The sequence below is a fragment of the Heloderma suspectum genome, chromosome 3 (genome assembly GCF_057233095.1).
Source record: "Heloderma suspectum isolate Gila_16-S chromosome 3, 16-S_ref, whole genome shotgun sequence".
Taxonomy (NCBI): domain Eukaryota; kingdom Metazoa; phylum Chordata; class Lepidosauria; order Squamata; family Helodermatidae; genus Heloderma; species Heloderma suspectum.
Window position 1 is genome coordinate 230527994 of NC_139460.1, and position 24526 is coordinate 230552519.

The 24526-nt window shown below is 42.1% G+C and overlaps 1 protein-coding gene across 1 annotated transcript in view; it reads right to left on the reverse strand.

Annotated features, from left to right (window-relative positions):
• JAKMIP3 (Janus kinase and microtubule interacting protein 3) overlaps positions 1-24526 on the reverse strand; it is a 127615-nt gene that overhangs the window by 12482 nt on the left and 90607 nt on the right. The window contains exons 7-16 of the mRNA XM_084841937.1: positions 21741-21872; positions 18643-18678; positions 18116-18175; positions 15483-15611; positions 14039-14167; positions 10048-10131; positions 6919-6981; positions 6048-6146; positions 2237-2335; positions 2085-2138 (exon numbers count right to left, since the gene is read on the reverse strand). Of these exons, the coding sequence (XP_084698063.1) occupies positions 2085-2138; positions 2237-2335; positions 6048-6146; positions 6919-6981; positions 10048-10131; positions 14039-14167; positions 15483-15611; positions 18116-18175; positions 18643-18678; positions 21741-21872 (885 nt within the window). The remainder of the gene's footprint in view (positions 1-2084; positions 2139-2236; positions 2336-6047; positions 6147-6918; positions 6982-10047; positions 10132-14038; positions 14168-15482; positions 15612-18115; positions 18176-18642; positions 18679-21740; positions 21873-24526) is intronic.

Genomic DNA, 24526 nt, shown 5'->3' on the forward strand with positions numbered 1-24526 from the left:
CCTGCAGAGGGTTGTTCTGCTTACATGTGAATATACATGCAGATGCTTGCTCTGCTTACTTCCAAGTAGACATAGAATAGTAGGGTTGGAAGGGGCCTACAAGGCCATCAAGTCCAACCCCATGCTCAGTGCAGGAATCCAAGTCAGAGGCTCAGAGCATCCCTGACAGATGGCTGTCCAGCCTTGTGATGCTCATACTTACTTCTGAGTAAACATGCTATTTGAAAGTGCACTCAGTTCCTGCCTCTTTTGCTCTGCATTTATAGACTTTAAGCCGAATCCAGAGACAGTTATGGAAATCACTTCAATATGCACTTCAGTTAGTCACAACTATGTCCCACTGCAGTGCGTTATTTCTGCGGGACCTAGTTATGATTAAGGATGCTTGAGGAATTTGATCTTTACAACTTCCAGTATGAACTGACCTCATCCACAACTCTCAAAGTGTGGATCGGAATGGAGCTATATAGTAAATAAATAAATAAATAAATAAATAACTGTCAGATTTATCATTTTTTTGAATGTTGTGATGTAGCTCTCGGATTAAAAAAATACATTTTGGTAAAATATGTTTAGAAATGTGTATTTTGAGAGAAAATAGGTTCAAAAATATATACTCAAGTAGACATTTCTGTGCAGATTTCTTTTAAAGAGAAAAATGCACATATTAAAGTGGAAATGGGATGGAATGGACTTATGGGTTAAGTGACACAGGCCAGAAATAGACCGATCCATCCATCCATCCCAAGTTATGACTGACTTTTGCTGGGTTGTACACATTATATCTGAACCTTTGTCTGGCTCTCCATTTCTCCTTAATTGTATTTCAATACAATGAAAAGTGAGTGTGTCTAGTATCTAGTGTGTAGGATGATGGGAGTTGTAGTCCAACACATATGGAGTGCTGCTCTAATGCAGTCCACCAACCCATCCATTGTGCACAGAGGTTCTTACCATAATATTTTCTGCTTTGCACTTAGAGCATTTTCTCTTACGGGGAAAGGGCTGAACTAGCCATTAACAGGAGGCACAGAGCTGCCGCTGCTCTGGCTATGTCTGTCCAGTCTTCCTCGTTACATCAAAGTACATGTAACTCCTAAGATAACATCACCCTGTTGTGCATTGCTCCATTCCCATAGCCAACAGTCATAGCCAAATTATGTCAGGTAGGAGCACAGCAATGCTCAGCATGATGACATCACACTGCACATCAGGTTTACCTAGACTTATGGTGGAAAGGTTCAAGTCCCTTGTATCCTAGCTCTGCCCCCCGCATAATAAGTTGCTACACATATGGGACTCTGAATTGTGATCTATAGCGGAAGCCTTCAGCACATGTCCTCTGGTAAAAATGTGTGCGTGTGTAGCTTAAATGTCCAAGCTTAATAGATCATAGACAAAATATAACAAAAGGCACAATCCAGTTAAATGTAAGCATGTTTAAATCCAATTGATGTCAATGGGACTGATTTACTCAGATGCTTAATTCCTCATTAAATCTTTGTTTGGATCATCTCCAAATAAACCAACAAACAGTTCAGCAGAATTCCCTTATACATTAAGTAAAAGTTCGACCCAGAAAATAATAATTGATGTACTACTGTTTGGTACCAGTTTTGTTAAAGGTTCTACAAACTAAACAATCTTTAATTTAGTTCACTTTAGACATGCCAGATATGGCTCTGTCTCAAATCTATTATATATTACAGATTTAAATTCTCAGAATTATTAAAATACTTTTAAAAAGAAGCAGAGAAAAGAATGGGAAAGCATTAGACAAAAAAGATGACTGTGTGTCCACTCTTATGCATTCCGACTCTTATGCTTAAGTTTTTTTAAGAAAAGAAATAGAACATGAAAGAGCCACCCTGCAACATTAAGAGAACATGTGAAATATCTTACATGACCTTATTGGTCATGCTAAGAACGTGCAAGTATTGGCCTATAGCCAATGCTTGTCCCAGTCAAAATGTAAGAATAAAGCATAGCAGTCAATTAGAAACATGCTTGGGACTATTTAGTGCCATCAGGACAAAACATATTAACAGAAACATGCACAATTTATTAAATGAACATACACTTACGGCGTTATCCCCTAAAATGTCCAGTTTTTTCATCAAATCTGCTACTAGTATATCCTAACAAGAGAACAGCATACAGGGAACAGAATGTCAGAAGAATAAGGTATGACACTGTGTTTAGAAGCAGCAGTAACTAAAAACCTGGAATTACTTACTGTTACACCTTCTGCCTCACAGTAGACCTGGAGGGGACTTTTCCCCTCAGTAAAAGGAATGTGATGAAAATTGATAGCTGGCGATCTTCTTTCTCTCTCCTACAATGAAATTAGTTATACTGAAAGGGTGTTGCTTAATTATCAGCTTAATCAAGAATGAGATGTCAGGAAGAGATATTTCAAATACAAACTATGCCAAATATGTAACACAGCAACTGTCGACAATTTAGCACGTGTGCCTAAGGAGTGGCATCGGTTGCTAAAAGATATATTCAGGGTGTGCTGTGTTTTAAGTATACAACTGAAGTGTATAAATATGGGAAACATTGACTATTATCTGTAGGGGCATTTGATCTAAGACCCCCCTTCCTTGAAACTTCCTAAATATCTTTCAAACTAGGGTATGTACTCCTTTCACACATATTAGCCCAGGTGCTTTCCTAGTGAGCGGCCAGATAACTCCCAGAATATTTGCAACCTATACAGAGACAAAAAAAAGTCGAGAGTCTGGGAATTTCCCCCAGAAGATGTAAATTCAAATGTGTGTTTCTAATATCCTGATGATGCAAGGAATGAGACGCTTGGATTTTTCTATTTGTCACTGTAAATTCCCACTATGCAAGGAGTGCCTTGGTGGCCCTGCTCTGCTCTCTGCAAAGGAATGGGCTATCCCATACCAGTCATTCAACATTATCCATAAAAAGCTGTAGCAAGAACATCAATAGGTGAATGTGTGACACAAATTAAAGTCTGGATTGCTAGGGGAGCACAGGGCCACTGGAAACTGTCTTAAACCAGGCCAGACTATTTTGTCCACCTAGCCTGGGATTGTCTAATCCAGGGTGGGCAACGTGTGGCCTTTCAGATATTTTGGCCTATAACTCCCATCATCCCTCTCCATTGACTATGCTAGCTAGGGCTGATGGGAGCTGTAGGCAAAAACACATGGAGGGCTTTAAAAAGGGGGTTGGACAAATTCCTGGAGAAGTCTATCAATGGCTACTAGATTTGATGGCTGTGCTACCTCCAATACCAGAGGCAGTATGCCTATGTAACCAGTTGCTGAGGTCTGGGGAACATGGGCGGGGGGGGTGCTGTTGTGCTCACGTCCTGTGTGTGGTTTTCTGCTTGACAGCTGGTTGGTTACTGTGTGAACAGAATGCTGGACTAGATGGACCCTTGGCCTGATCCAGCATGGCTCTTCTTCTGTCCTTATGAGGGCTCAAGTTGCCACCACTGGTTTCCTCTGAGTGGCAGTGCCTCTCCAGGTCTCTTTTACAACACCTGCTACCTGATCTGTTTAACTGGAGATGCCAAGGATTAAACATGGGACCCTCTGCCTGTAAAGCAAGTGTTAACTCCCCTCTGAACATTTCCAGATTGTATTTCCTGTTTCCTTGACTGGGCCAGAAGATGAAATGCAGTGCTTATGTTTTCCAGCATCTTTTAATTAGTACAACACAGGCAGTTGATGCTCCCAACAGATGTGCTAGGCCAACAAGATACAGTATCCATCTTTTGTTACTGTGGTTTTCTTTCTTTCAGACATTTTAAGCCAAGCTGCAAGCCCAAGTCCATCTTGCCTCCCTTTTCTGTTGGCTGCACAAGAGCTCAGAATAAGTGAACTATCGTTAACGTTTACCCACACTTCTGAAGCGACATAGGGCATTACTAAACCAGCGGAGAGGTTTTGGTGTGTTGATGAACTAAAGCAGCCTTCCCCAGCTTCTAAGGATTCTCACCCTACCTGATGCCCCTCTGGATGGGATATTATGCTACTGGAGTGGTGATTTCCCCCAACTAAATCACAGATTCTGTAGTTCAGCCTCCCCCAACCTGGTGCCCTGCAGATATGTTGAACTGCAACTGCAGGTTGGGGAGGCTGAATTACAGAATTTGTGATTTAGTTGGGGAAAATTACTACTTCAGTAGCATAATATCCCATCCAGGGGGCATCAGGCTGGTATGGTGAGCAGACTCATGATATCATTCATGATATATCAAGAGAGTCCCTACTTCTATATCAGAAACCATCACAAATGTAGCAAGGGGTGCAGAAATGGACAAGATGGAGCATGATAGAGATAACAGCAGTCCTGCATTCGTTTCTTACCCGTTATCTTCAGAGCTTTTCAGACACCATGATGCTAGCTGAGTCACCACAAAGCCCCACACTTACTGGCTGCATTCTCGTGTCATGTTAAACCATAGTTTAGTGTGATGTGCACAACCTGGAATGAAGCTGAGCATGCCTCAGGCTCACATGTTCCCGCTGTGCAAGCGGCCCCATCAGGCTTGGAGACCAGTACTATGGAGCTACGTCAGAAACTGGGGGTGAGTTTGTTCACTGCAGCTTGCCTGTAGATATCTTCTTTTTATTGATTAGTTTCTATGTGAAAATAGTTTAATAAAACTATAGTTTTGAGGATAAATTTTAGAGATATACTCTAAAAAATTTACTCTCCCCTAAAAAGCCTTTTGAATCCTTATATAGGGATATGTTTTCATTGCCCGTGCAATTATTAATGTGTCTGTCATGCATTATTTAAATCCTTGTACGTGGATTTGTTATCATTGTTTTTACGGTTTTACAGTTCACAGAGGAAGAATTCATATAATTACTTGGTATCGTCCAATGAAGATTTACGAAATGGGTATATTACTGGATGCCCATCCTGTGGGCTTACTGCGTATTGATATTTAGACCATGTGTAATTGAATTTCCTCTTTTGTTCACAGGCTTATTGTGCATTGTTGTTCAAACTGTGTATAGTTGAATTTCACCTTTGTTTATGGGTTTATTGTTTATGGGTACACAATGAATTCTACTTGATGTATGACATATGTAATCATGCTTTTGTCCATATATGCAGCATATATTACTCATTCATTGCACAACAAAATGCGTATGTGATTTGGTATATATAATAGTTGTGCGCCTTTCAGTATTTTCAGTTCCTGTTGCTTTTCAACTAAGCATTGTTATTTTTAACCACCGTTTGTCTGTCAGAATGAAACAATGAACAACAGTTAACTAAATGTGGAAGGAGAAGCTTCCAAACTCCTCCCCTCAGCCATGTAGGAGGAGGAGATGGCTGGGGGGCACTGGTGAAGTGGAACCGGGGCTCACAGAGATGCAGGGGTGGCACTTTTTGTATTAGCAGGGACGCTGACTTCACCTGCCAACCCCCCTCAGACTTCCATGTTTCCCCTAAGCTTAGCAGCAATCCTCACATTAGCTGGTGAGAAACTGATTTTCCCAATAACAATATATTGTTCCCTTTTGTAATGCAAAACATTTTGCGGGGTGGCTTGGTCTTGAATGGGCAACTAAGACCCATCATCTTTACAAAAGACCAGCTCCTGGTGGAGATGAAAACTGCTAGAATTCGCTTGTTGATACAGCCCAACACAGCCGCCTGCATTTTTGGATGCTCCTTGGGGGCGTGGCTATGGGGACAGTCCTAATGAGTGCCTGCACTTCGATGTTTACCACTATGCCAGTGCAGGGGGAGGAGTGCACAGCCCTGGGTCTCGCCCAGGCTTGTTCCAGCTCACGGATGTCATGCTAAACTATGGTTTACAGTGACCTGAAACCCAGCTCAATATTTGGCATGAAGTTGTTCAAGCATGATTGAAACTGACATGCAGCACAGATAGGCCACCCTTGCCTCACATTGAAGCCACTATAGCTACACTGATATATGATACACAGTGCTCTATTCACAGCAGTGCATATCCATATCGCATGGACCATGGTGAGAGAGAAGCTCATTATGACAAAACCTGAAAACCTTTGGTCCATACTTACTTCAAGTTCTAGTATTCTAAATTCCAAGAGTTCATTTTGATCTTTAGCATCTTGAACATCATGCTTTAATCGGGCCTCTTCGACCTCCATTTGTTTTATCTAGAAAAGCAAAAGGATTAGCCTTTTTGTAATTTTGCACAATGCAATGCCTAATAATTTTTCTCTTTGATTAGACCTTTTTAATCCTGAAGGCTAAAACCTTACAAGATTGTTGCAAGTATTACAAAGATAATGTATAGTCTGAACACTATAAAGGCTAAATCATTGTGTTATTATGACAGTAGTTAAAATCACCCTTTTTCATTTGGGTTCCCTTCTTGTTTTAGCCTTCAGGGTTAAAATAGTACAGACAATGACGTTGACTAATTCATCACTGGACTCATGTAAAATTGTACCATCTCTATTTCTTGTGACAGATTGTTCTACTGGTCTATTATGTTCTTGATAAAAAAAATTGTTTTGGCATCATTATTATTATTATTATTAAACCTAATGCTAACCTGTTTAATTAAATGCCCATTAACTTCAAGCATTGTGCGGAAGTGTTTATTTCCTTGTTCTTTGATTACATATTTATGCTTACTTATTTCTATGCTTCATATAAAATCAATAAATATATATCTATATATCTATATACCTTCTCACCCCTTCATGGATCACTGCCTTGTTGTGGCAAAGGGGCTTGCGTAACTCAGTGAAGTCATAAGCTATGCCGTGCAGGGCCACCCAAGATGGACAGGTCATGGCCGATGCAATTAATATGAACTTGAGCACACTCCAGGAGAGAGCGGAGGACAGGAAGGCCTGGTGTGCTATGGTCCATGGGGTCACAAAGAGTCGGACACGACTGAACGACTGAACAACAACATACCTTCTCTACAAGCTCTTGGTTTCTTCTGTATAATGCCTGCTTTTCTTCAATCCACTTCATGTCCTTGAAAAATAAAGTATTGATATTATAGAAAGAGCTAGCAAAGATTAGGAATGTTAAAAATGCCTAACATTGACAGAGATCCAAAGAAAGCATTTAAGTATGCAGGAGAGAACTGTGAGCACAGCTAAACCTCTGCTTCTTGACTTAGTTACAGGAGTTTCCAAATCAAAAGACAACACACCTTTTTAACCACACACAATTGCTTCTTCAGCAGTGCTGCTGTGAAATGCGCCACTTCTTGGCGGTGGGGGGCTTGAACCCTTGTTTTTGTGGCATATTCTTCAGTTAATTGTACACCCAACACACATGAATGGGATCAGGAACACAAAGGGAAACACCAAAAGTCAGAATGAAGGACAGGGCAAACCTCAGCAGTGTCTACTACCACTCTAAGTAATAAACTTGCCAGAATCAAAGGATTGTGGGTAGTTGAAAGAAATTAAATAATGAGCTGCCCTCACAACCTATGACTCAAACAAAGCCAGGCATGCTGAAGGCAACCATGAAGCTCAGCTGGTTTGAGCACAACTCAGCATATCAAGTCAAGACAGAACATAAATTTGTCAGATGTTTGCATTGCATACGAGAGGAGGTTTTGTGAAAATTGCTCTGGAGCTGATGTCAAGACTGATTTCAATGACAATTTCCTCCAGTTCTAAAAAGTGAGTGCACAAGCCTAATGATGAAGGTATGATTTTTTTAATATGGTGTTTACTTAGATCAGAGATTGGGAATGTGTGACCTCTCAGATTTTGGTGGATTACAGCTCCCATCAACCCTCAGCATTGGCTACAATAGCTAGGGCTGATGGAAGTTGCAGTCCAGCAACATTTGGAAGGCCATACATTCCCCACCCATGAGTTAGATGGGGAGACCCAGGGGGCAGTATCCAATGGGACACTTCTGCCCCACTGATTCCCTTCTGCCCCACCAATTCCCTTTCACAAGTGGTGGGTCCCACCAATTCTGTTGCACAAGTGGACCCACTGCTTACACAGCAGAGGTTTAGAGGAAGGCCCGAAACAAGCGTTTCCACTCATTTCTGGTTCCCCCCTCCCCTGAAATGCTGAATTGCCATTGCACAAGTGGTGTGGTCTGCTTGTGCAACAGAACTGGCAGAAAAGAAGGGAATAGGAGGGGGCGTAAGCACCCCCTTGGATAATGCCCATGGTTAGGGGCACAATGGGTTTTTGGGGTCTGAGGAAAGTTCTCCTGTGCTGAAAAATCCGCGCTGGCTTCCTGTTGATTTCCAGGTGCAATTCAACATGCTGGTGTTGACCTTGAAGGCTCTAAATGACCTGGGCCCTTGAGACTTGAAGGACTGCCTTCTTCCCCATGAAGCTGTCTATTCACTGAGATCTTCACCTGAAGACTTTATCTGGTTGCCCTTGCCTTCGGCGTTTAGGTGAGTGGTGACCTTTTCTGTAGTAGCACACTCCATTATTGTCTGCCTGGTTCTGGCACTCTGTCGGTACCAGGAAATGACTATTATTTGTTTTAAATGCTGCTCTTTGACTGCAGCCATCTGCTCACACATCCCTCCACATGCTCAGCCAATGTATGGAAGGGAGCAGCATTGTGCTGACTCGCTCCTCCCTAGCCCCTCCATGCATAAGAAATGCAACGAAGGGCTCCAAATTGTGTGTCTAGGCCTCGCACACCCAGAGGCCTTTCTTGGGCCGCTGGCACTGCTTGGGCATTATCCTCCACATTAGCCTTGTTTTAAGCAAAATTGCTTAAAAGAACCAGTTAAACAAGAAGCAGGAGGAAAAAGCCAAGGGCCCAGCGCAGGGCATCCACACCATGTGGGAACAGCTGCAGTGAGTTTGGACAGAGATATTATTATCATCGCCACAGAGGATGAATTCCTCCTTCCATTTGGAATCACAGCGAATAAATATCATCCCACCCAATGTGCAGTATCACCAGTCAGGTTTTAAAACCTAACATTTAGGAGGAGGGGAAAAAAAGAAAAATGGTTTGAAAAGCCTTGGAACTGGCAGGTTGTCGTGTTCAAACATTTTCAACTATTTCATTTATTATATTTCTATACCGCCTCATAGACAAAGATCTTGGCTATGCTGCTGGCAGTGGTAGTGGGAACAATGCAGCCCCTGACGCCTGGACTTTGCCCACCCCTGGCACAGAGGATAACATCCAAATCTGGCTATTCATTGTGCCCAGCATGCCAAGATTGTGGGTGGGTCCAGCAGCTGCAAGCAGGCCAGACAGCTGGTCCAGCAGCTTTATTCCCACTCCCCTCTATGTGTTAAACCTGTAGCGGGAAGCATGAGAAGAGGGCCTGTGTTTAGCTGGTTTTCTACTGTCTGATTTATTTTTGGTTTTGGTTTTAAATTTCCTCTTCCTAAGCTGCCTCGAGCACAAGCTGCAAAGAGCAAAATAACCATATTTTAAATTAATTAGTGTGGTGAGTAGCCATTGGTTGCATTTGCACATAATGTTAAACCATGGTTTAATGCTATGTGCATGAGTAGAAAGGAGCCCGAGTGAAGCCTTGGGTTCACACGCTCCACAACCACCTTCTCCTCCCATGCAGCCAGGATGAGGAATAAGCCAGCATTCCATTTGCGAGATTCCTGGTTTGTCCTTATGTGTGAATCAGGAATTGCGGTATAAAGTAAACTCTAATTGCGAAACAAACCAGCTAAACAATCCAGGGTTGTTTAGCAATTGACTAAAATTTGCCAGGAATTGGGCAAAGGAAAACTGAATTGCTAATTTATTCCTCCTCCTGGCTGCATGGGAAGAGGTGGGTTTGGGGGAATGTGTGAACCCGAGGCTTCAGTCAGGCTCCTTTCTGCTGATGCATATAGCACTAAACCATGGTTTAGTGTTACGTGCGAACCCTCCCACTGTCTTCTCCTTACTCAGCACTTTCACTGTTGGAATGAGCTTAATCTCACTGCAGGTTAATATTTATTCCTGAGGCCACATCTGTCTGCAGTACCAACGTAATCGATTCATTTTATAGCAGCAATCTTCTTTAGCTAAACTGGTTGCAGCAAAGACTGCACTTATACGAGGCATTTGGCCAGAGTTTATTACCTGTCCTTGCTCAGCAAGTGCCTTTTCTAGGTCCTCTATTTGCGCTTGGGATCTATGGATTTCTGCTTGAAGCTGCTCACGAGTCTGTAGGATGGGATTGAAAAAACGTCAAACTTTCTCTGATAGATGCTGTGCTAAAGTACAATACCGTTTTACTCATCTGAATGGCCTAGGAGGAGACAGAATTGCCTAGAGACAGAATGGCCTAGACGCCCAAATATCTATCCACAAATTCAGATGATCTGAGTTGCTATTTACATGTTCTAAAGGGGCTCCATCTGATATTTGTTCTGTCTTTCTGGGACACATTTCATAGAGATCTGTAGTGTGTGAGCTGAACACATCCTAGAGGCAGCCAGTGATTGTAGGTGCACGTGTTTCATCCCCATGATTGTGGGTTCTGTATATCACTGTGTCCATTTAATAAAAACAGTATATTGGGTAAAATCCAACATAAGTCCTACTTAAAGCAGACCCACTGAAATGAATGGGACATAAGCTAGTCATGACTAACTTATGCCCCATTCATTTCAATGACTCTACTCTAAGTAGGACTTATGTTGGATTTTATATACCTTGCAACCATAGTGAAAATTTGTAGAAAACACAGGTTCAAGCAACTTTAGAACTCTCCCAACCATCCTGCACTTCGTTCCTCAGCCTCTGCCCTTACTGCCTAAAGGATCATTAGAATTCTAAGTTTCAGTAAGAAACTCTCGTTAAAGCAAATCACATATTGGTTAGGGGTGGATAAACGCATCTATTTCCTATCGAGGGATAGGAATTTGATACACATTTTGGGAAGTGTATAAAATTGTTCCAAAAGGCATTTTACATAACTCAGAGACATAGATATAGAATTATAGTGTTGGGAGGGGCCCACAAGACCATCGAGTCCAACCCCCTGCTCAGTGCAGCGTGTGAAAAAGAAAGGAGAATCGTGTCCTGATCCAGGTATTAGTTTGGGAAGTGCGAATCAGGCTGGGTGGCTTAAAAATGTGGACTGAACAAAATCCTTGAGCATTCCTATTCCTTTCCATGCCATTTTCTCATGTGTTTACTCATAGTTCTGTTCCATTCCATTTCTGCATTACTCTTCAGTTTTAAAAAATCTTTACAAATTTTTGCATCTAACTATTTATGTTTTTTAAAAAGTGTATTTACTCCCAGAATATGCATTTTCAAATGCATTTTAATACGTTTTTAAGCTGAGGAATGCATTGGAACAATCAGGAAGTGAAAATGCCGGTGGATGACTAAATTCCAATCCTGCACATTGTGGATCAGAATTCAGTTTGGATCAGAATTCACGAAGATCAAATCCCTGAAGCATCCCCACATACTGCTTACGGACCCTGGCTTCCATACAAAGGACACTTAGTGGGTGCAAAATGTTTTAGTTTCAGAGCCTTTGGATGGGCTTGCTGCTGCTTCTGGTGGTATATGCTATCACATGGGTCTGCAAAGATTGTTTTCTCTCTGAACCATGGAGTGGGGGGAAATTGCTGGTACTCCTCGGTCATGTCCAGGGTTGAGATGTTTTCGTCTGGGCCAGAGTAGGAGAGAGTGATTTTTGTATGTTTTATTGTAGTAAGTAAGAATTTATACTGCCTCAGACATCTGTCTAAGGTTCATTATATGATGATCTTGAGGAGGCAAAACAGAATTTAAAATATTCCAACAATTCTGCTAGGAAATACATCTTTTAAAATGTAAACAGCTGAAAACAGAATCTCAGTAAATGCTTGTGGGCATTTTATATTCAAGGATATTGTGAAAGATTTCCATAGCAAGGGCACTTAATGTTAAGGTTTTCCCTTTTATCATTTTGCAACCTGATGAGTATAGGGCTTGTTTCTTTTTAAGGTAGTAGATGTGGTTGAGTAATGTACTTTTCAGCATAAGCGTGGAAAATGTGATTGCTCTGAAAGCCCATAAAGTCGAGCGTTGCATTTGAGATGGTTCTGTAGGTGCATTGTGTGTTCATAGCACACATTATGGAAAGCCCATGAAGCATATTAAACAGCTTCCTCCCCACCCCCCATAAACCTCCTCCCCAAATAATTCTTCACCAACAACTAAAAGAAGAGAGTGGGGTAGGATGTAAGACAGAAAAAAAAGAGTAACACACAGAAACTCTCTTAGGTTCTTTCTGAACTTTAGCTTCCTGTCCCAGCTGCTTCTATGCTACCTAGAGTTACTGGTGGTGGGTGTCTTGTCCAGGGAGATGATGGTCAACCTGTTCTGGATGGGATTGCACACCCCCTAAGGGAGGGAACAGACTCACAGTCTGGGAGTAAGAATTGATCCAGCTCTGTTGCTAAAGGTCCACATAAAGTGGGCTCAGTGGCATATTGCCAGCGGCAGTGGCTCCTGGACAGTCTGTCCACAGCTACCTATGCTCTGGTAACTGCCGAGACAGACTGCTACATTGCATTTTATATGAAGCTGCCCTTGAACACAGCCTAGAAACTGCAGTTGGTCTGTAGCCAAGCCACTGTGTTTTGAACTGGGTCTGGGTACTAGAAGTGCATTTCACCAATGCTTAAAGAGCTCCACTGGGTACATCAGTTTGTGATTTGCTGGCTTCTATCTCAGGTAGGAATGTCAGAGAAATCTGCAACAGTATCAAATGAGTTCAGATTTCTATGAATCTGACCTCTGGATTCCGCAGCAGACCACCTTTTCCAAAGTTGCATGGATTCCATAGCCTTGTGGACCTTTTTTTTTACTTTCCGGAATTTTGCCGAAATGTAGTTGTAAAAAAAATATGTAAAAAAAAAAACAAACACCAAAAATGTGCATTTCCCCCATAGGCTAAAACATGAAAATGAGCATTTGGGAGGGATTTGTGTATGGGGACGGGGGGATTTGAGAATCTTCGCAAGTGTGAATTTGTGCAAATGTGAATCTGCACAAATGTGAATTTGCGTAAATTCAGGAAATTGGAAAGAATCCAATTCTGCCAATGAGCAGATGACAGAACGAAAGGCACCTGACAATCCGCAAAACACATCCCTGATTTCAAGCATCTTCTGGAAAAGATCAGATGGTTCTTCTGTCTTCAGGTGGGTACATCTCCCTTAGTTTCCCCACATGACCCCACTGTGTTCATAAAGATTATGAACCTGCTGGCAGGACTTTTAGTTAAAAAAAAAAAAAAAAACATTTGTACAATAACTGGGTCCTGATCCAGCTGATGCTAGTCAGGATTGAGTCCCCTTAAAAGCAATGAAACTTTGTTAGTCATGAGTAACCTGCTCCGTTGGTTGCAATGGGACTTACTGCACAATCCTACACGTGCCTTCTCAGAAGAAAGTCCCATTAAGTTCAATGGAACTTACTCCAAGCTCAATGGGTATAGGATTATAGCCTTCGTCATGCCTAATTTTAGCTGGACTGTGGGCCTAGTCAATTTATAGATACCTACAGTGCAATCCTATACATGCCTACTCAGAAGCAAGCCCTATTTTGTTCAATAGGGCTTATTCCCAGGTAGGAATGTCTAGGACTGCAGCCTTCCAGTCCACACTCTGGTAAGGTAACATCAGAGGGGTCTTATAATATACACTTTATTCAGTCCTTTGCTGGGGTAAGAAAGTAGAACCTGTCTTAACCTCAGGAATGTCCTTTAGTTCTCTCACACACACACAATCTGTATCTGTTATAATGGTAGACTAAAGCCCTATGCAGGCATTCACCTGTACATGTGAGGGTTCAAACTTTGTAGGGGGTGTGCAAGAAATCCCACTCCAAAGATCCCCAGACATGCAGGTTCCTCTAAAGGCCTTCTCACATTTAGTGCTAAGGCCTGAAGTGGAGTTGGCTGAACGTGTTTACAAGCCTCCCTGCAATCGAGAACCCTGCGTTGTATATTCGCTCCTGCCCCACCACATTTTTAGCACTTGTGCAAGCATGCTAAATGCCTGCATAGGGCTTAGGAGGAAACATTATATAGCCTTTATTTTCATGTAGTATAAGCCATTTAGACCTTAACTTCTCGTTCTGCATCCAACGTTCCTCCAACCTGCTCTTGCAACAGAGCATATGCTCGCTGTAAAGCTTGATATTCCATTGTCAACTGCCGGAATCTTAATTCTGTCTCTTCTTTTGCCATGCCCTAAAGTGCAATAACAGCAATGAAAAGCAATATGTGAAATCGAAATAGATATATAATTCTCCTGAGAAAGCAAATTTACAGCAATCATAAATTGCCTTTATGGACAGTACAGTCTCCTCTATAAAATAACACTTTCGTCGATGTACAAAAATGATTCCTCATTTGTTATGGGCTTCACCATATTGACTGATGAAGTATCTATGCTATCTTCTAATATATGTCACCAAAACAAGGAAATGTAATCAGAACAAAGAGTCCTGTAGCACCTTAGGATGAAATCCTATGGAGATAGACATCATAGAACCTCACAGATATCTCATAGAATCATAGAGTTGGAAGGGGTCTACAAGACCATCGAGTCCAACCCCCTGCTCACTTCAGGAAGCCTGATTCCCAGGCAGTCTCCCATCCAAGTACTAACCAGGGCTGACCCTGCTTAGCTTCCAAGATCAGATAAGATCAGGCACATCCAGCCCTTTGCTCACTCAGCCTCTAGACTCGGAGGCTGATGCCTATCCAGTGCAGGGCAGCCAGACCACAGCAGAAATCCTCTCCTCCGTGGTCTGGCTACCCTCATTTTCAGCTGGATGTGCAATTTCACGGGTCTAGCTGGGGACATCAGAGCAGGAGGGCAGGAGGCTGCACAGCACATACGAAGTCTTGTAAAGAGACTTCTGTGATCTCCTCCCCTCCTGCCCCCAGGACCGCCCCTAGGACCAGCCCCTTTTCACCTTCTCTGCACTCCTTCCCCAAACATGGAGAAATAGCACGGAAAGGACCATGCCAGCTATGAGGGGGTGAGGGAGGGGCGGGGAGCGCAGGTTCTGGGAAACCAAGAAATCCTATGGCCCTCTAGATGGTGTCTAGTAGGCATAGGATTGCGCCCTCCAAAACTAACAAATGTATTATGGCATAAACCTTCATGGACTAGAGTCCAATTCACTGGCTGCAAGCCAATCATGCAAATCAACCCCTTCACCAAATACAAGAATTAAAAAAAAAAAACCAAAAAAACTTCCATGCATCGCTTAAAAATACTGTCAGTCATGACATTTGCCCCAAGATAGACCAATTATCCATTATCAGCAGGAAATTGCCATGACCACTTTGACTTCGTAGAAGATTGGAGTGTTTTAATGAAGAAGAAGAAGAAGAAGAAGAAGAAGAAGAAGAAGAAGAAGAAGAACAACAACAACAACAACAACAACAACAGGCAGTTTCGTTACATGTCGTATTATACATTTATGCACCTATCTCCTGTCTTATGATTTGGCCCTGAGGACTGAATTCAAACATTACACATGCCATAAATTACCTCTTCCAAGTCATCATCGGGAGTGCAGGGAGTCTGATCTGTTCGGTCAGTTTGATATGAGATAGAAGAGCCATCAGACTCAAGGGAAGCTTCTTCATCATACCCGAAAAATGTCTCCACCACCGGCTTCTGACCAAATGACAATGCGTAAGTGCAAGCAGCTTAACTACGCAAAGATGCCCTTCTATATTAAACAAGCAGATCTGACAATATAGGATAACTAGATGTCTTTCTTACCTACATTCTCAGATAAAGCTTTGCAAAGCTATTTAATTCACATTAGCACATTTCTTCTTTTTGGGATGATATATGGAAATTTGTGAGAAACTCTGTGAGATGAATGGTGCCTCACAGTAAGCACTCATTATCCATCAGGTGCAATCCATTATTGATTCTATTTTCTGGTCGTCAAGAAATGCTGTACCGGTTGCTAAGCCAGTAGAACATTATTTAAACCTTGCATAATTTAAAGACACAATCATAACAAATGGGAGCAAACCTCATCTTTGATCTATATAATGAGGTGAAAACTGTCATAGGATGTTGACAAAGTACAAGCTGCTGTGAGGGAAGTGAAAGGTCAGTGTCAGCTTACATGGGACTATTTGACAGGTTGGTGAGAAGGGCAGAGGAAAAGAGGGTGAGAAGGGCAGAGGCAAAGAGGCTGAGAGAAGATAAGCGGAATGACGAAAAGAAGTGGGCCGAATATACAGTGATCTGAGAAGAGATATGGCAGACAATCAACAGAATGAGGCTTTTATATATGAGGCAGAGGGATGAGAAGAGAAGTAGGTGGTGAAAAATCTGGCTGGGAGCACAGAGACAAGATGCGTGGAGATAAGGAGACTGTGAACAAGGAGAGACAACGAGGGAGCAGCTTGGCACAATTTCATATATTGGCTGAAAGTAACTGTCACATTTCTGGTTGCAGATCGCTAATAGTATATTTTGTCATTAACAGAACAATCCTCCTCAATGCAAAAAGTGGCATTCCTGTGTGTGACTGTGCTTTTTGATTCAACTGATTTCAATTGGACTTAAGTGTACTAACCCATGACCTGGATTCTGCTCTGGTCCCTCCCCAGTGGGCTGCCTGCCACAGTAGTGTTCACTCCTCCACAAACCACACACACAAATGCACCACCCTGTTCTGACCTCTAAAGGGAAAAAGCGTATCTTATGGGTCAGGACAAAGTAGCAGGCAGTGGCTCCTTGGAAGACAGGGTCTCCCCTCTTTCCCCATACTTCTTCCTAGACTGTAGAAGATGCTGGCAGAAGCATCCTCAGTTTAGAAAGAAGTGTGTGTAGTGGGGGGTGGTGGTGGAAGAGAGGCCTGATGCCATCTTCCAAGGAGCCACCACCATACCCACTTCCATCTGCTAGCCTTACGGGATTTCAGCATTCAACTGGAATATCCAAGGTTGCCAGATCCAGTATCAGGGTGAGCAGCCTTCTGCTCACCAAACCCTAGATGAAGCACAACTTGAAATCGATGGCATCCCACCTGTAGGATGGCAGTGCCCATTCCCATTTGGAATAATTTGCAGCACTTTGTACAAATGGATTAAATTTGGAAAAAAGAGATGCATTGATTTCAGTGGGTCTACTCTAAGTATGACAAAATCTGGATCCAACCCAATATGTTGATTTTTAAATGTGTGGTCTCTGTTCAATTAATACTTTTGCCTGACCTTATATATGTACCTGGATAATTCAAGATTAAGTATAATTTAGATGACTGTAAAATATTGAAATAGGTGACTTGAATTTTTGTTCAGTTAATTTTTATTATTCTAAATTGTAATTGTGGTTCAGTCTTACCCAATATGGTGCCCTCCCAATGTTCTGGACTACAACTCCCATTATCTCTGATCATTGGCCATGCTAGCTGGGGCTGATGGGAGCTATAGTCCCAAACTTCTGGGAGCACCAAACTAGGAAAGGCTGTTTGATTGTTTTTATGATTGGACATATAAACAGCTTATCGCCATTCTGTCCAAATAAAACCTGTAAGTTTAGTGTAGGGATGTTCAAATGGGAAACCCTAAAGTTTACTGAATTCCATCTTGAATCTTGTTCTGACTAGGGTCTGTATCAGATTGAGAGCTCTGTTTTTTTCTTCTTACATGAAAAGCCATGCGTATTTTTGTGCGTATTTTTCCAAATGTACGCAAAAGTTGTGCACATCTTTGAAATGTATGCATTCTTCTCCCATTGATTAAAGTATATTTGTGTACATTTTTTTTAAGTATGCACTTTTTTATGCACATTTTTCAAATGTACACATGCTGTCAAACACATTTTCTTTGGTCCACAAATCACATTGCAAGCTCAGAAATGTACAGACTTTGAATGCAGATTGCATCCAAGTCCATGTTCAATCCGAAAGGTACAAACTGGGTAAATCCTGATAAAAAATGAACTGAAACAAATCTCTCATACATCCTAGTTTAGAGTCAGTATCTTTTTGAATGCCAGCTGCTGGAGACAAATAAGGGAAGGTTGTTGCTTTTGAGCTGATCAGAGGCATCTGGCTGATCACTGCTGGAAACAGGATACTGAACCTGATGGACCTGATCCATCTAACATTATATGTATTAAAATAATACATGGTTTTCAATTTTGTCTCTTACCTTGGGAAATTTTGCAAATTTCTTCCTCTGTTTCCTGTACCGTAAAAGCTTATCACGCTCCTGTCAAAGGAAGTAAGTCACTTGTTTGAGATCCGCAAGCTGGGTCTGAATACAATTAATATAAGTAATCATCAACTAGCCTAAGAAAGAATTATTGACAGGATCAATAATGTCAATAATTGTCAAATCAGAATTGAACTTGGCATGCAAATTGCCCAATTTATCTGTGATGCAAATCAGAATATTATCAAAGGGTACCAGCGCTAAACATGCGATCTGCAAACTTTGCAAGCACAGTTTGCATTAGCTTTATTTTCAGGCTTCTGCTTTTGGGGTCTATGATGTAAAAGTTTGCACTAAAATGGGTCCCTAAATAGATATTTTGAAAAGCTACCATAGCAGATGCTAATTGGTATCACTTTGCTATTAATACATGAAATCATATATTACAACGGTGCAGCGTGATCCCAGGGAGAATGCACATAAAAAACAGATGAAAAGCAACATCAAATACATATGTTACTTACTATTACGCTCTTCACATAGCCAGCAGTTTCTAGGGTCTAGTTTAAAAGAATTAGAAGAACACGTTATATGCAAGTATGCTTGTCTCATTTTCTTTAGCAGACTCCCAGGGCATACTTGTATTGTGCAGTCTGCTCTAGATATTACAACTTTGTATGTTTAGTATTCTGTTCTTAGAATATTAAACACAGTGGATAGTTTGTTTAGCACAGTATTTGGTCAAGTGTTAGGAAATCTATTGATTTTAAATGATGTGTAGGCTACCTTTAAGAGTAGAACCTTCCCATGGCACCGTTCTTAACCTCTACTCTCTCCCACAAACTAGAAACTTCATTGTGTGAGGTCCGGCTGGGCTACACATGCAGCACACTGAAATGGTAGAATCTTGAGGTGGGGGAGTGTAGCATTCCAGGCTGCAGGGGGTGCCATTTTTGAATGCTCTCCTATATAAAAAAAAACCAGACAAACCCAACACAAAATACCTCCCTGCAAGAAAAAATGTAGTATAGCAGGGAATAAATTTCTAGTCCAAAATACTTCCTACTATGCTAGTATTCCCCTTGCAGAGAGTTTATTTTGTTCTGTTTTCCTTGCAAGCACCGAGTCATTGCTGACTCCTAGAGGGATGCTGCTTTTGCTGGCGTTTTCATGGCAGACTCTAGCGCGGTGGTTTGCCATTGCCTTCCCTGGCTGTTTTCCTTGGAGGGACATTAAAAATGTGATTCCCCAATCTGCAATCTGAAAGTGGACTATTCCATATCACCTCAAGAGTTGACCACCTGAATGTGTAGACCAGGCCTATACTCATCTGGCTCCTACACATTTGCACATCCTCATCTTCTGTACCTGCCCAGCTTAGCTTCTATCATCCACTGCATCATTCTCTCAGTTTTATTCCAGTGGAACTTACCATGGCTTTCCCCAAAGAATCCTGGGAATTGTAGCTTGTAAGGGTTGTAACACTTATCTGTTGAAGATCCATAGCTCATCTCTCAGAACTACAGTTCACAGGGTTCCATTTGGCTTGGGGCCAGGTTACCTGAAGGATCGCCTCCTCCCATATGTGCCTGCCTGGACCTTGAGATCATCCTCAGCGGCCCTTCTCCGTGAGCCCCTGCCAAAGGAAGTGAGGCAGGTGGCTACTGGAAGGAGGGCTTTTTCTGCCGTGGCACCCTGGCTGTGGAATGAGCTCTCTAGCGTGGTTCGCCTGGCACCTACACTGTATTCCTTTCGGCGCCAGGTAAGTTATTTTCCCAGGCATTTAAGCATTTAGCTTTCTAGACTTTTAGCTTTGCTGTTTTAAAACTGTATTTTAAATCCCCCCACTGCTGCTAGGTTTTATTCTGGTTGTATTGTTATACTGTGGTTTTAATGTTCTATATGTTTTATATTGTTTTATTGTGTGCTGTTTGGTTTTAATTTTTGTGAACCGCCCAGAGAGCTTCGGCTATTGGACAGTATAGACATGAAATAAGTAAGTAAGTAAGTAAGTAAGTAAATAAATTTGGAGAAAGTTTTGCAAGGGTGGGCAACCTGTGGCCCTCCAGATGTTTCCCATCATCCTTCACCATTGGCTGTGCTGACTGATGAGCTATGCTAGGGTGGCCTCTTTTACAGAGGACAGTTTTCTACTTGAAGGGCTACCAGAGAACCATCCTCTATTGTGAAGTGTCCTCTATTTGCAGAGCTGTCCAGTCCAAGTCCAGTTTAAAGATAAACAACCATCAGAGGGAAGAGCTGGGCCTTGAACTTGCTCATCAACTTTGCCTAGACAGCACACTGAGTAGGCAAGCACACAGGTCACTTGGTCACAGTCTTCCACGCTATGCTGAGATGTACAGTACTTCTATTTAAATTATAATAGTTATCTATAAATGTGCATCTATACATATAAATCCACATCTACATATTTTATGCAAATCTCTGCCCTCTTTTTTTGTGTTGTGCGTCCTCTTTTGTGGCGATTCACAAATGACCCGCTAGCTCACGCTGATGAAAGCTGTAGGCCAAGACATTGGAAGGGCCGCACATTGCCCACCCCTGCTGCAATGTATAGATACATTTTTAATTTCCATCCTCAGGTAGCTGGACTAGAGCATTCAAGAGACTCATCACTCGAATCCTTTCTTTCAGCAATCCCAAAAGACTGGGGAAAACGCATGGCCGAAGAAACCTTGAAACTTCCCTGTTTTTACCAGGAGAAGTGTGCGTGCCTTTCCTGATCCTTCCTAATGATGTATCATAGAGGAGAAGGGTTTTTTTTCCCAGTAGACAAGTCACGCAGTGACTTGATTTGATGACCAAACGTTAGGATTCCGCAGTGCAGAAACTAGTTGACTGTGGGAGGACTTCAGCCTTTATCGTGCCCGTTGGTCTGACATAGAGAAACTATACGAACGATACGAATTCGGTATACGTTTTTGCTCCTGGACCCAAAATGCCAGCAGAAAAGGATGAACACAGTGAGCTTCAGTTCGATGGGGATCATGTATATAGCCATCGGAACAGGGTTCTTTATACCACCAATAACACAGACATTTGGCTAGGATTTGCTTTTATTTTTCTCTGTATCCAGATACCACATATCAGGATTACTGCGTAAAACAGCCTTTCCCAAAAGAGGTGCCCCCCAGACTACTGTTCCCATCATTGCCAGCTGGCATGACCAGTAGCCATGCTGGATGGGGATGATGTGAGTTGTAGTCCAACACATGCAGCTCAAGGAAGGATGGTGTAAAAGATTTGCCACCTCTCCCTGTCCCCCTGCCCAACTTAGTGCTATTATCCATGATGCCGGTGTTCCCTTCCCTCTCCATCTTAAAACGCAATCTGATGCATGTTTAGACAGAAAAAGTCCTGTAATACCCAGCATGCCCCAGCCAGCCATGTTGGGGCATGCTGGGAATTGTAGGACTTTTTCTGTCTAAACATGCATAGGATTGCGCCCTTAGTCTCTATGTTTCTAACTGATGACTTCTTGCCTCCCCACATAAGTCCTCTTCCAATGGTTGTCTTCACACACCCAGCCCATGCCATGCCACATGACAACCACGTAACAATTGCCTTACTGATTGCTGTTGATGGTGGAGATTTCTACTACCTTTGAAAGTTCATCTATGATGTTTTGCTGCTCGATGATTTGTAGCCTCAGAAATTCAACTTCTCTTTCGTCTTGACTTTGGTCAAGGTCGTTTAAAGAACTTGGCCTCCTAATTGTTCTCACCCTTTGTCTCTAAAATTACAGAAGAAACATTGAGAGAGTGATTAGAACAGTTTTTCAAAAAGCATCATATCATCCTACCAATTGTTCTCACCTTTTGTCTCTAAACAAAGACAAAGACTAAACAAATTGTCTCTACCCTTTGTGTATTAGATGACAGCTGACAAACTGTCACCCACTTAATATTTTCTTCAATAAACTCTTTTTTGTTGCTGTTCTTCAAATGAAATCGTAATTCTCCTACTCAAAGAGCAAGAAGCTAGAGGCTAAAGGCCAGGCCACATATTCCTTTGACAATTGGATGTAGAACAAATAGATCACTATTTGGTAGTGAAAATTACAGGCGATGGGGGGCCTGATCCAGATTGGGACCACAGCAGAGGGCAAAGGCTAAAGCAACCCCTACATTAGGGTCCCATACCAGATCAGGGATCCTGCACTTACATTAGAGTAGAAAAGAAAGGAAGTCATAGCTGCTAGCTATGTCTTCAAACTAACGTGAAGTTTGGGTCTAAAGCACAGGGTGAAAAGGGTTATATCCTGGTGCCTGAATTCATATTGTCATCTTGAGCGATACTGAAGATGTAGCCCATCTGCTCTGCATGGAAATGTGTATCCCAAGACATACCATGTAGTATGAATGGGGTCCATATCAAATCACAACAAGAAGAAAAAGACAACCCAAAAGGGCTGCTCCTGCATGGGTACTGGAAATTATTTATTAGGGCAACTAAGTGCCCAGTGCATTTTGAGCTGGTGCTCTTCCTGATGGGAAGAGTCGATAAAAGAATATAATACCTTTTCAGTATAAGTGTACAACACAATTGTACAATTGTGAATCCGGGTATGCATCTGCATACAGTTTCTGTGTGTGATTCCAGTTCCAGCAAAGACTCCATGAGGGGAAACTGCCTCTCCCTTGCTGGATTGAAGGGTGAGAGATCTGCATAGTTATTACCAGTTTACACCCAAAGATAGAGATTAATATCCCTAGTGGAATTGAAAGAATAGCCTATTCAACTGTCCCAAAACTGGAAAGATTCCAATACTGATACTAGCTCCTTGTTGCCAACTTCATCCCATTCCATCTGTTGCAGGACTAGAAAGGGTGATGTGGAAGCAAAGGTGCTTTCAGAGAAGCTATGGGAATACAACAATCAGAATTCCACTGAAAGTCCCTGAATGAATACTTGTTGTTTGATCATTGCTCTTAATGTGAAACCACCTTGCTTGGTAGTGGCACTTGGTATACCTCAATATAACTGTCCTTGCGTAATATAAAAAATGCACAAAGTTGTATATTGACTGCATACACATATACACATAGGCTGCGTGAGAGTGCATGTTGTATATATCTTACTTAGGGTGCAATCCTATGCATGTTCAGAGAGAAAAAGAGTCTTACAACTCCCAGGATCCCACAGCAAGCATGGGCAGGGCATGATGGAAGTTGTAGGGCGTTTTGCTGACTAAACTTGAAGAGGACTGGATCTTTACTTATTTATTTCACTATATCAATGAATCACTTCCATTAAAGAAAATTCTAAGCGATTTAAAAAAAGTCTTCTTGCTGAAGACAAGATTACTTTCCTGGGAATGCCTGTTGGAAAAGGAATGTTTTCAGTAGGTGTCAAAAACACAGAAGGCTTGGTGTCTGTCTAATTTGTAGGGGTAGGGAGTTCCAGAGTGTGGGCACTACGATACTAAAGGCTGTATTCTGAGCCATAATAGACTTGGTGATGGATTTGGCTGAAGAGCATGATAAATGAAGCACATGAATACATATGGTATGTAGCTCATCCTGCTCTGATCCAAAGTTGGGCCTGTGACTCCTTCATCACTTTTCTCCTATTCCACTAAATTTTATCATACCTGCAAGTCTTACAAGCCAATGCTGAAAACACTGGCCATTATCCAGAGAATCTCATTTGCACCTGTTATTTCACATTGAAATGATAGCCCAAATTAGCATCCATTGTTGGTTGGTTTTTCACTCAGTGTGTGCGTGTTGGGAAGCGCTTTTCGAGTAAAAACAGGTGCACGTGCCCACATTCTAATATACACATTTGAAATTAGAGGGGGCCATAGCTCAGTGTAAGGGAGCACATGCTTGGTATGCGGAAGGTCCCGGGTTCGATCCCCGGCTTCTCCAGGTAGGGCAAGGAAAGAATCCTGCCTGAAACCCTCAAGAGCCGCTGCCAGTCAGTGTTGACAACACTGAGCTAGATGGACCAATGGCCTGACTCAGTATAAGGCAGCTTCCTACATTCCTATGAAATCCCTCGGTTCATTTGTTATTGATTGGCTGATTGATTGATTGTATTGATTGATTGTATTCCTATACTATCTTTCTGAAGCCAACCAAGGCAGTTTACAAAAAGTTCAGAAAATAACAACCATGGTCAAATAAAAACAGAGTAAAATGTAACCTCACGATTAGACTACTATAATGCGCTCTATGTGGGGCTGCCCTTGTGCCTGGTTCGGAAGCTGCAGCTAGTGCAGAATGCAGCACCTAGGATGCTCGGTGGAGCACTTAGCTATACACCTGTTACACCTGTATTAAAAGAACTGCAGTGGCGACCTATTAGCTACCAAGCCATGTTGAAGGTTTTACTGTTGACATACAAAGCCTGAAATGACTCAGGACCAGGTTACCTAGCTGA